Source organism: Gallus gallus, chromosome 3 (assembly GCF_016699485.2).
Source record: "Gallus gallus isolate bGalGal1 chromosome 3, bGalGal1.mat.broiler.GRCg7b, whole genome shotgun sequence".
NCBI lineage: Eukaryota > Metazoa > Chordata > Aves > Galliformes > Phasianidae > Gallus > Gallus gallus.
The window spans coordinates 22,456,673-22,469,783 of record NC_052534.1 but is presented as its reverse complement, the minus strand read 5'-3'; the positions used below and the strand labels follow the sequence as shown (position 1 = coordinate 22,469,783).

General features: G+C 34.9%; 1 protein-coding gene across 2 annotated transcripts in view; it reads left to right on the top strand.

Annotated features, from left to right (window-relative positions):
* Nucleotides 1–13,111, top strand: part of SYT14 (synaptotagmin 14) — an 85,006-nt gene that overhangs the window by 28,625 nt on the left and 43,270 nt on the right. For both annotated transcript variants that reach the window (XM_015283858.4, NM_001397427.1), the window contains one exon: nucleotides 1,779–1,997. In XM_015283858.4, coding sequence (XP_015139344.1) covers nucleotides 1,779–1,997 — 219 coding nt within the window. The remainder of the gene's footprint in view (nucleotides 1–1,778; nucleotides 1,998–13,111) is intronic.

Sequence of the window (13,111 nt, the reverse complement as noted above, 5' to 3'; positions counted from 1 at the left end):
AGTCTGGAGTCTCTTAAGGCACCAGTTTTCCTACAAACATTGAATTAACATTACATATACATTGCACGTGAAGCTGGTAGCACCATCTGCAGTTAAGGTTTCCTGACATTTTCCATTTCAAGACCTTACTTCCAGTTGCTTATAATTATTTTTTAGATCTGAAGGATTTGGGGTGAAATTTGGCATGCTTCTTTCTAAGATGAAGTTGTTGGGTTTTTTTTGTGTGTGTGTATGTGTTGGTTTTTGTTGTTTTTTTTTTAATTTTGCTTTTTTTATTTTAAGCCATTATTGAAAAAAAATTAACTGTTTCCAGTGTGGGAAAAATAGCTTTGGCACTCCTGTATATTGTATGACTCAAAATGTGGGAAATCACTTTTCCCGTATCAGAGGCATATCTCTGGGAAGTGATCTTATTCATCTACTCTTACAGGCTTTGATAAAAGTGGGAAGAAAGGACCTTTGTAGTAGGAAAGAAGGGTAAAAAAACTTGGTTGTAAAAGAGGCCTGGATAGCTAGTACAGGTTGAATTAGTCAGATTTCAAGTGCCTGAATTCTGAATAAGCTGAATCCCTTTGGTTCAGAAGCACAGAAAGAGTGTGACTGGCTGGTGGTGAAGACAGGAATTTAGGGAGCTGAAATGGGACTAGATGGGGCCTAGGCGGGGGCATAATAGGAAGAAGTGGAGTAGAGGCTTAACTTAGTAGGATCACATGTTAAACAATATCCACTTGAACAACAGCATTATGGGCATCCTGGAGTTCTGTTTTCAGTAGGTAATGAAAATCCTTTGACAAATTTTACACTATAGACTTTGTCACATAGAGTAGTGGTAATGTTGACTGTTATGAAGTTTGTGTGCTCTTTTAATGCCCGTTAGAATTTGAGGTTTACAAAACTAGAGATAGCGTGTCAAATTTGTCAAACATTTGAAGTTTGTAAAAGGAAGGGGGAAACTTTCCTCTTACAGAAGTAAAATACAACCAAATTTACTAATTGTGATGGACTCTACGCTTGAGAGATGTAGCTAGATAAAGTTGGCCACTGGCATGGGCGTTGTAGTGAAAATGGAATAAGAAAACTAACTAGGCAGTTTCCTCTGAGCACCTTTAGCTGTTGCCCAGTATCTTAGAATCTGCTTTAGTTTCAGTTATTGAGCAAGAGGCTGTTTATTTTAAGTTAAATAAAATTGTGCATGCAAACATCTGTTGCTGACATTTTGCCATTTGTTGTCATGAGTTTAAGCATTACTAACATAAATATCCTACAATGGCTTTGTTGTAGGCTTTTCTTCGTAAATCATTTTCATTTCTACTTCATACTGCATGCTCACAGCAAAACTCAATTGGGGATGGTGCATCAGAAGTTGCCTTTTTTGATGTTAGGTATCCAAATGTGATAATGAGTAAATATTAAATTTACTACTTCTAAAACACTTAGAGTACTTTCTTCCTTAATGAAGAGTTTCAAGAACTTCAGTGGGTGCTGCCTTACAGAAATGGATCTGTTTTCTATTGAATAAATTTTCAAATGTTTTGGAGGCTTAAAGATCTTCCAGATTTTGTACCAAAAAAATAATAAAAAAAAACAACCAAAAACCCAAACTTTTGAAATACAAAATCACATAATACCTCTAATTAAAGCAAGATGATATATATTTTTTAAATATTACAGAATTTTTAATTGAAGTTTCTTAAATATCTTCAGTGATAACCACTTACGGTTATTTTCTTGTATTCTGTTTTGAGCTGTAGTAGATTTGCTGTATTTTATTCAAACAGACAACTCTTATATGAGTAAAGATCAGCATGGTTCATCATCTGAGAGTGAAGATGAAGCACTGGGTAAATATCATGAGGCCTTGTCTAGAACCCAGAGTTCCAGGCTGCCAGTGGTGGATGGCAGACAGCAAAAAAACTATGTATGGGAAACCAGGCAAAAATATAGCCCCCTGTCTGCAGAATATGATGGATACAGTAGTGAAGCCTCAATAGATGAAGGTAAGATTGATTTTAAAAGCATTTATTTTATTCCAGATTTCAGAATTATGTTGTTGTTGTAGACAGAAAAAGCTTGACTTGCAAATGATCAGTGTCAGCAAGAAACATCCAGGTATCTTTTGTATTTATGCATGCTCCAAAAAAATTAGCACAGAATTGTTTGCATATTCTTCCAGAAATACTGCAAATGATATAATATCTTGTTAAATTAAGTTGTATAGAATTTTATTATTAGTCATTATATTCTCTGAGGGATTTACTTTAAACTGTTTTTATTTAGGAAGGAAATGTGGCAACTCTTGATGGATTCAGTGGTATTATAAATAGCTGGTATTCCTTTCTTGATAAGCTGTCATAACAGCAAAGTAAACTGATTTGGTTATTGGTTCTGGTGCACGTGTGTGTTTCACTATCAAGTAATGGAATGTTCTCCATCTTTTCTATTGAAATCACAAAGAAATGATTAGATTCATGTGAATGTTCTATGGAGGTAATAGCTGAATGTAAGCAAAGGGATGTTTTCTTTGGTGATATGTATCTCAAGATTTTAACTGAGTGACAGCAACTGCCTGATAAAGAGGTTGAAAGATCTGCTATCGATATTTCATCAATATGCTTTTTGGGCTTGAAAATAGCTGCATGGAAGAACTGTAGTCATTTTCTAATGTGAAAAGTAAGCTTAGTTGAAGGTGTTCATAAGTCAGACTATAATATAGGTACTGTATTATGGTAAGATATTTGCTGGACTCCTTTTAATATGTTGAAGTGCAGTGTTTTTTAGGGAGTGGTATTTTCTAATAAAGAGTGGACACCTGTAATAAAAAAGGTCTATATTTAAACATTGCGTCCAGTCTAGGAGAGCTTGAAAAAAGGTAGTCATGTGTTGTAATTCAACTATATAAAAGTTTGCTTGTCACTAAAATTTGAAATTAGTGCATGCTCATTCGTGATTCCTGTAGTTAAGACACAAAGGACGTGACATTCCTAAGCAAAGTAAGTTGCAGGATATGAAAATATTTTCTGATTATGAGGATTTTCAGTTCTTTTCTTTGCTGTTTAATTGTAAAAAGACTGGGAGACAGCATTCCAGCAATCAGGGAAGGAGATGCAGAAGAGAGATCAGGTTGTGGGGGTGACACGCATGAGGGAATAGTAGAAGTCTTTTGTTTTCTAGGTGGGGGTGTTTTCCTATTTGTGTTTTTTGATGTCTACTGATATCTATCAGCAGCACTGTTGAGGCAAATATGAAAGAAGATAGATATTCTCTTATACTTTTCTTATATGGCTGATGTCGTTGGTGTAGAAGGGTGATATATGTTAGCAGGAGGTGGAAAATTCAGTTCTATTTATTAGTTTCTGTAAGAATGCATGGATATCCGGAGTGATGTATTTGTCAGTTTTCAGACTGTTGAGGTCACTTGTTGAAATATTTGTGTTGAAAGGAACACGTGACATTCCTCTTTGTATTTCACAGTTGTACAGAATCCTGATCACAGATCATCATCTTAGTGCAAAGTTCTCACTCATCTGAGCTTTTCAGTTTGGCCCTGTTAAAGTTAAGCTCTAGTAGCATTGCCTTAGCATGTATCTACTTTTGTTGGTGGTGTTTAATAGTTGTTTTTTGTCATCCTCCCACATAGTCAAAATTTACACTCACTGATTTTTATCATCTCCTGGGGATTAAAAATTCCAGGCTGGAAATCTTTATTATAGTTACACTGTAAGACAGAAGAGCCCTGTTGGCAAATGCAGCTGAAAACTAACAATTGTTTCACTCCTTTTCTTTTTCCTTCCCCCCCCCCCCCCTTCTCTTGCTACATATATCTTTTACCAGCTGCTATCCCTTCTCAACGCTTTCCGTTCAGGAAGCTTGCTGGATGCAAAACTCATTTATATAAATGTGCATGCACGCTTGCTCTAAAATCATCATATAAATTGAATTTATTATAATGAAAGAATGGTGAGGGTGTGGGGAGGTGAAAAGAGGGAAGCAAAATCTATCATAACTTACACCCTAGCTTAGAAAACTGTACCTTTTTAATCACGTACTTATACTTGCAAACAGCTTTAGTACTGTCTGTATTTTACTTTTGCTACTTCTTGACAGCATTTGTTCTCTTCCAACATCAGTATTATCTGATAGCCTGCAATCATTCTGCACTTGCAAAAATCTGTGCAAAATTGCTTTCAAAATGCTCTCAAGTGAGACTGATTTTTGACTCATTTTTGTAATCCATTGATCTCAACAAAATGTTTGATGGTCTCTAAAAAATAATGTGTGGAATTGAACTTGGCAACAAGTTAACCAAGTATTTTTTTTTTCTTTTCTGTGACCTGAAGGTGGCACACTGGAGTAATAAGTGTATTTTTGTTCTTGTCAAACACCAAGAATCTTTGCACAATTATAAAATTTAAATGCAGCTGTACTAAAGGAAAACCCAGAGTAGGCCTTGTTATTTTAAGCATGTAAGGGAGGGAAAGCTGCCCAGCCAAAGACTTTGAAAGGAAAGCATGCAGTCAAAAGAAGAGACTGACCAACACTACTAAAGAGTTCATGTGTATTCAGAGAAACGCGTTACTAAACAGATGAAGTTAAAAATCTCTGGTTGCCAGTGGAGAGCATCACCATTTTCCATGTTTTGGTGTAATTTTTTAAAATTGAAAGCTTTGTTTCTTAAAGTTGTGGCTTAAATCTACGAGACTTAATGTCATAGGAAACTTGAAATTTTTCATTAAATTATTGTATTTTTATAGGAAGTTTAAAGACAAATGATAGAACTAATTCTATATTTGTAATTACAAAAAAGCAATGTTTTCTACTTTATTTAACATGAGAAACAACAGTTAGTATACGTGGTGTCTGTGTTCTTCTGTTTCATCATGTGTGCTTAATCATTTCTACTCAAACATTTAAGCTGCACTGCCAGCCTAAGGCAGCAATCATTCCGTATGCTGACCAGGGCTTGATAGCACTGCAGTACAGTGATGAGAATTTTTTTTCTCATTGCTGTTTTCTTCCTTCTCATTGCTGGTAAATCAGTCTCAGATTATATCATTAAAAATTCCGTAGAAATAGAGTAATATGAATGATTAAAACAGGGATATTTAATCTTCAGAAAGTTCTGTATTTTCTCTTCAGTGGTTTATCCCATGTTGCATTTAGCGGTAGTGTGTTGTGTGTTTGCAAAGGACTCAGTAAATGTTGGTTCTAATTTTGCAGTTTGTTGTGCACAAACTCCACTTTATAATCTCCACTTTATAAGCCTATTTTGGCTTTTTTAGACATGTCTGCACTTAACAGTGCACACGTGATATTTTACAATGAGACAAATATAATCTTGTTTTTCTTAATACGCCTTGTGTTAAGAACTTTCCTCACCTTGCTCAAAACATTTCTAATATTATATACATACCACCACCATGTCCAATCAAATTATTTTTAAAATTCACTCTCTATCATTTCCTTCATCTCATTCATTTTATGGCCACATATCTCTAAAAATGTCTTATTCTGAAGTCTGAGAATATGTAGCATGCTTTCACATCATTCTTTTGTCCTCTAGATGGCCGTATTAATCTTCCTTTTCAATGTATTTATTTCAAACTGGCATAGCATTTTTTTAATCATTGAAGTAGATAAGCAAGATATTTTGTGGGATATTTTGGTGTGAATTTTGATGATGGAACGTTCTAGGAGTGCTGCAAGTGTTTTTAAATTTCTCAGATACCTGCTTATGTCCAATTCTTGAACCACTTCATGTATTCATATATAGCGGATTTGATGCATTTAGATTCTGGTGAGTTTTATTATCTCTTCTAAATAGTCCAAAAAAAAGTACCTAGATGCAAGCATTTCTGCAGATTTCAAGCTATTCAAAATGCAATTTTTTTGCCCCTCATCTGCTAACTTACTGCTGGAGTATCTTGAAAAGAAAATCTGATTCATTAGAAAACACATGTTGGCAAATAAAAGTGGTACAGAATGACAAAGTAATGGTATGCATAGAAAAATAAAATGGTTGAGAATTTATTTAGGCACAACCTGACTCTAAACTGTTAGTCGCAGTAAAGAGAAAAACATGTATAACTAATGTATTTCTTTATTTATATGTGGACTTAACCCGGTCTTGGTGCTTAGGCACAGAGTTCTAGGATTAGCTGAAGGTCAAAAATCTTATTTTCAATAATATTATTTGTGTTCGTCTTATCCAATAAATTATAGATAATTGAAGTGATGTTTTTCCTCTTACATCCTGTTTAGCTTACCCTTTCAAATGTTATTATCCTGTTGAATATAGTATAGAATTAATGTAGGCTGTGATATTACACATCTTCAAACAACAAAAACGGGGGGGGGGGGAGGGAAGGGTGCCAAAATAACATAGTAATTTATTTCTGTGAACTAGGAGATTGTTACGAAATGGTGGCCTAAATAAGGAAGTGCATTTGTTTACAAACTTTACATTTGAAATTTTTTTTACACTTTGGCAACTTCAGTATCTGTACTGATATGATCTTAAGTGGACCATGCTTTCCAAATAATTTCCATTTCCAAAACATTTTACAGTGTGATATTAAATGAGCGTTTTTAGTGGCTACTGCCTGAATTTAACTACTCAGGCTTTATACAAGCAAATTGTTGTCTTTGTTATCTCTACAGCTTAATAGGCAAGTACAATGTATCTTCTTTAATGAAACAGTCTCTTAAATTCCTTACAATTGAAGTTTTTAGGGGTGAAAGTACAAGCAAATCAAGGAAATTGATCCCAGTTCTGAAATAGAATAAGTGACATTGTGATGGAAAAAGTACAAAACTTGCTTAGCGTACTTAAATGTACTATAGTTAGTTATGTATTACCAGCTCAGTGCAACTACAGGTTTCATCTCCAACCTGTTTTAAAGTCTTTTTCTGACATCTTAATTGGTAAAGTCTTGTGGCTGAAAACGTATTTGTTCAGAGGCTCTATTTCTGAGAATGGCCCGAGTGCCTTACATTTCTCAAGGTTTTTAGGAAACATATGGAAACACTAAAAGACTGCAGTGAGAAAACATAAGTTCTCTTAAATGAGAATCTGCTGCTCTAGCAGGCATATGCTACTGGATTTTATCCATCTTCTCCATATTGTGAAGGTAGAATATGATGTTATTTTTGTAGTTTATCTTCTTCACTTTTATTCTTCTCTAGGCTTTCAGCACTTTGTGTTGATATGCCTGTTGGACATATGTTTGCCTTGCTCCTCAGTGTCAATCTTAGCACGTGAAGGCGACTGTTCTGGAATCTCTTGGATCTGTTTTTTTTTTTTTACAGCTTTTTGCCTTTTCTTTCTCTCATGCTAGTTTACATGTTTTGGGAAAACTCTTTCCACTGCACAACTTAGGTATATAGAGAACTTTTTTCATTATCTTCCCAAAATCTCTTTCATAAGCACCTCAAAACTGGTATACAGATGAATCTGACCAGTTTGCTAAAGCAATCTGCAGGAGTTTTTTTCAGTAAATACCTTCCTCAAGCTAAGGTGGAAGCCACTGGACAGGCTGAGAAAGGATGGATCACTCAATCCCTTGATAATCCCATGTCTTTCAATTTAATTTCTAACCTTATTCCTTGCATGCAAACAGATATGTTTTCAAGCTAAATCTGAATGAAGAGCTACTGTTGGAAAATTGTGGAGTGTGTGAGAATATATTAGAAATATAATGGGAATAATATCTCAGAAGAGGGTGACCACACGTTTTTGTCTGATGTTTCTTAGTAGCTTACCTGTGAAATTTCTCTGGTGAAATATGTGGTGGAAGGAAATATTCTTTTTGCCCCGAAGCTTTGAGTAGACATAGTTCTTCAAACAGTACATCCTTCAAGATACTTTTGAAATGATTTTCAGTAAATACACTTAAAAAATCTTAGATTATGTTCAGAGCAGTAATTCTCGGATGTTTCATGGTGCATTTTGAAGACTGAGTCATGTTACAGCTATGAAGTGTTCCAGATACTCATACTCACATATCTCAGCTGATAGTACCTGTGTAATATCAGTTTATAATTCTTGGTGCACTTTTAAAGATTTTTGGGAGAGGGGGGAAAAAGGAATTTTTAGTTGCAATATTTCTTTATTTGCTCCAGCTTTTTTTTACTTGAACAACTACCCTTTAAATCCTTTTATTTTAAGGGTAGATATAGTACGGGAGAAAGGGCAGTGATGCAATACAAGTGATTAAAAAAAGAAAAATTCTAATCCCTGATTGTATGTTTCTGTCTCCTATTCAGTTGTTTTTTTGTCTTCTGAAAGGTTTCTGTTAGTAAAGGAATATTTATTCACATATTAGAATGTGATTGTGTTGTGGTCATGGTTCTTTAATCACATAAATGTCACATAAGCATCTTGTTTACTAATAGAATTGAGAGATGTGGAATGGTTGAAGTACATGGATAGAGATAGAAAGTACATGTGTAATTCAATGTTACTGTAATTTTCTTGGGGAATGTTATGTAGCCGTCAAGAGGTAAATATAGAAAATAAAGCCAAAGGTGATTCAAGGCTGAGCTTAACTGCAGTTTGGAAGAGAACAGAGTTACAGTGGGAACTTCTGAGATGAAATGTTAGGTGACGTCCTAGTTTTACACAGTATTTTGTCAACCAAAGGAAATGGAGGATAATTGGATAGAATGAATTTGAATAATTGTGAAATAATGGCTTAACTTTGTGATTAACAGCAGAGATGCTGCAAAAGGATGTTGAAGAATGCATGTCATCTATTGCTGAGAGAAAACTAGTAATGAAGCTTGGTGATGATAAGATTTTCATCAAGAAAATTTCCATCTAGATCAGATCCAAAAGGGGAAATAGGGCCCTCCAGTGGGAAAGGGCTTTTTTCCTGATATGTGCAAGTGAGCCAAGCAGTCTCACAAATTAGGTTTCTCCTGCCAGCATTTTGAAGTTTTTGAAGAAATACCATTTTGCAGTGATGTGAAAGCTTTGAAAAAAGTCACCCTTAGGAATACAGTGTCACTGAAGTGATGATGTAAATCATGCGTTAATAATTACAGAAAAGTTTCCATTTTGTTTTAAACTTGCTTGAGTTAAGTTGCTCATCTGTTTACATCTGGAATATATGAAAGGATCAAGATCTGCCATTGATTGAGAGAGGATTATGTGTAATTCCATGTATTTGATACCAGTGTTCCACACGAATAGAAAGATTTGTGATGTAAGAGGTAGTACTATGCCAACCAAAAAATCGCTTCTGCGATGAACGTAGCACTTCTGCAGATCTGAGATCTCACAACAAAAACTCAGTATTTCTTTCATTAATATGATCTAAACACTACTGGGCATGGACATCTTGGTATTAAGGTAATATCTTGTGATTCTGTGGAGATTCTCAAGACCTGTCTGGACACCTACCCATTTGACCTATTGTAGGGTACCTGCTTTAGCAGGGGTTTGGATTCGATGGTCTCTTGAGGTCCCTTCCAACCCCTGCAATTCTGTGGTTCCGTGACTCAGGAAACCAGATTCGATTCTTTACTCCTTGGTTAAAGATCTGTTACGACCTTCAATCACATTAGAAGAACATATGGATGTTATGAATGAACTCTTTTTGTTGCATAGTCAGTGTGGATTATTTTCCATATGCATATATATATTCCTATATCCTATATTCCCTTGGAATAATTAATTTTTTTTACTCTAACTTCTCTAATGACCTAATGATAGTCTTTTTTTTTATAGCTACTTTAATTGTATGTATTTTCTGGGACTTTATCACATCTGAGTATATGGCATGAAATTATCTCTGTAGCTTCTGTGAAGGTGAAGATCTGTTTTTTTTTCTGTTTTTTTTTTTTTTGTTGTTGTTAGAATAAGCTCTTAAAAAAAGAAGTGCTATATACAACACTTTGATTTAGTTACTATTAACTTTTAAGACTTGTTGGAATATTTTCTCTGGAGGAAGGGTAAGTATTTATGTTATACAGCATGGAAGTCTCACCCCATCTTGTCCCTGCTGTGTTCCCCTCCCCCAGTTACTTTTCTTCTTTATTTAGGCTAATCTGGAAACAGATCCTTAGTGTAGTCACCGTGCTTCTGGTTATTTCAGTGTGCTTCAAGGTTATCTGCTGTGATGGAATGGCCTCAAGGAAGCACAGTGGGAGAACCCAAAGGGGAAAATGTTTTATTACTGAAATTCTGGTTCTGGTCCTTAGACAGAAGCAAGCAGACGTGCTTAGCTGGGAATAGAATTTTCTGTGTGGAGTCACCTATGCCCAATTCAATTAAAGCTTGATCTTTAAGTTTGTAAATTGGAAATCCTATGATATTCACCATCCGCACCGCTTGATATTCTGACACTGTGTGTTTTATGTATATATTTGTACACTGTGTTTAAGAAATAGATAAAAATTGCCCTGCTCTTTATTTGTAACCTTTGTGCTCAGTCTTGTTGAACCATCCTAAGTTCTGTCCTTAAAAATGTTTGTAAAAATGTCATTATTGTGATATTCTGTTTGTTTCTATTTTTCAAGCAGATTTATGGCACTCCTTTGCAAATGTATCAATTTGTCAGATAAAGGTTAAAAATTAGATACGTTTTATTCATGTTAAAGTCACACCCTGCTTGTTTAAAGGCAGCTTTGACTTGGAGTTGCAAGCCTGAGGATATTGATTTGAATTATGCATGACTGTCTGGTATGCAGTTCCATTAGCCTTCTGTGTGGATAATGTAAACATGTTCAGAATTTTAAGTATCCTATATGAGCGGCAGGTTAAAAATAGAGCTGATAAGAGCACGTGTATTTGGAAAATCCAAATGTTGGAGAATGAAACTACAAAAGGTTTGTCTCCTCAAGAGGCTGACTTCAGGTGTGGCTTTCTTTTCTTTGAAAATACTCAGCCTGAGCAGATGCCACTTATGTATGTGACTCAAGCAGATGACATGGTTGCTGTTTCTTACTGCAAAGAGTTGACATTTGTACCAGAAAACACATTCATATCTAAGAGGTCATGCTTTCTTTTGAATGGCTTGAGCTTAACGCCAGTAATGAGACCAATTTCTTCATATCTTCACGGAATCTTTTACTCAATTCTTGCACAAACTTTTGTGGTATCCAGTTACATAGTTCCTGTTTTTGATAACCGATCTATTTGGTTTTCCCTGTATCTCAGCAATCTGCAGCTTAATAGGGTGCACAGTGAGACTATTTTGAAACCCTCAGCGCTAAAACCACTGTGTTAATGAGGTTTCAAACAGCTAGTATCTCTTTAGAATCTTTTGAGTTCTTTTGAGTTTTAATTGGAAAAAAAAAGACAACTCAGAAATGAGAAATACAGTGGCATCTTTGTTATATTTTGTTAAAATGTGTTATACTTTGAGGAGTTTGTGTTGTCTTTGTATTGCAAATGTATCATCTGTGGCAATCTGATGAGTGAAAATTTAAAAAAATTAGACATCTTTTATGCTTCCTTTAGTGATGGATGTAAACTAGAAAACCGGTCTAATCTTGTTTTTTACTCATTTACTGCCATCTTTTAAAAATTATTTTCCTTGAAGTGCTTTCTATGTGGTTATGTTAAATTCTACTTGTAAAGCCTGGGTGGAACAACTTTTAACTAATAATGGGAGAGAATTATGATGTATTTTCCCTAAATTTTAGAGTGCTTATTAGCTTACCTGTTAGTATAGAAATAATCACATGAAAATTTGCACATCAATATACGGCTGAAAAGATCGTGATGATGAGGTTGGTTGTTGATCTGGTAAACTTGGGAAAGACAGAGTTGGTGGTCATATTTTCCCTTTTAACTGAGGAATAATTCTTTTGTTAAGAATTAATATCTGGTGCTCTCCTTCAGTGTAATTCATCATTTTGTTTCATAATGGCTGCTCTCAGAGCAAAATTCCTTTCCCTGGCAATGACAGCCACTGCTTGGAGTCATCTGCTTTTTCCCAAAGCAGAAAATATTTGGGAATAAAACTATTCATTTTCATTGGTGCTGGGGACAACCTGTTGTTCTCAAAGGTACAGGGAAGAGCAGTGGCCATTTCTTGACATCTTTGAGATTCAGTGAAGGAAGAGTTATTTGTTTATTTTGAATGAAGGATGGTAACCATGGTAGTTAGCCTCATTATTAATTAAAAAAAAAAAGAAAAAAGTTTAGATTATTATGATGGCTAGGAGTATGGATTCATTGTGCAAATACCACTGCTGTTCAGCAGTTCTTTTTCTGTGTGTATGTGTGAGTTTTTGCCACATTAAACTGATTAATTATTGATATTGTATTAATACACATGATTTAGCATAAATGCCACAAGGTATCAGCCAATCTTGAGTTCCTTCTCATTGTTCATTAGCTTTTCATTACTTTTAAATGACACTTCAGAAAAAATACAGAAGTGATGTTTAGTTAGAGTTGAAGTTGTATTCACAGTTGAAACATTATGGGGATGTTTTTCCATCACCAAAATAAAATAACATAACCTGAGAATGTTCAAAGTTGAACTGAAAAAATGTGTCTTATCTAATCCAGACAAACATAAGGATACAAAGCCTACTTTGACACTATTTGGAAAATGACGAAGTTTACTATGCCTCTGGTATATATTTATTTCTGGAAAGCTTATCAGAATAATACAGTTAACTCACCATGTTTATAGAAATGAGAATAAGAGGCTGTGTTTTATCTTTCAGTGTCTCTGGCTTAGATACAAAGCTTCAAAATCTGTGGACTTTAAAGCTAGGCTGAGCTTGTGGATATGAAAGAGTCAGTTAAGTTTTTGCAGAGTTTTGTTATATTGCTTAAAGAAGTTCATGTAACTGAGGAAACAGGGCAAGTGGAGCATTCTGCTTATCCATTCTCTTGTTTGCAAGCACTCAATTACCTTTTTGGCACCTGATAATACATAACTGTTGCATTTCCATAAATTTAATGGAGTCAGAGTTGATGGTTCCTAAGGAGTCTGTACTGAGTTCATATCACAGTATTTTTTTCCTTCTGGCTATTTCCCTTTATTTCTTACATGTTCATCCAAATTATGGTAATGTCAGCAGTTTGGTTTTGAATCCTGTGTCAATTTTGCTGTCTGAGCAGGAGATGGTCTTTTGGTTTGAGGAACAGGTC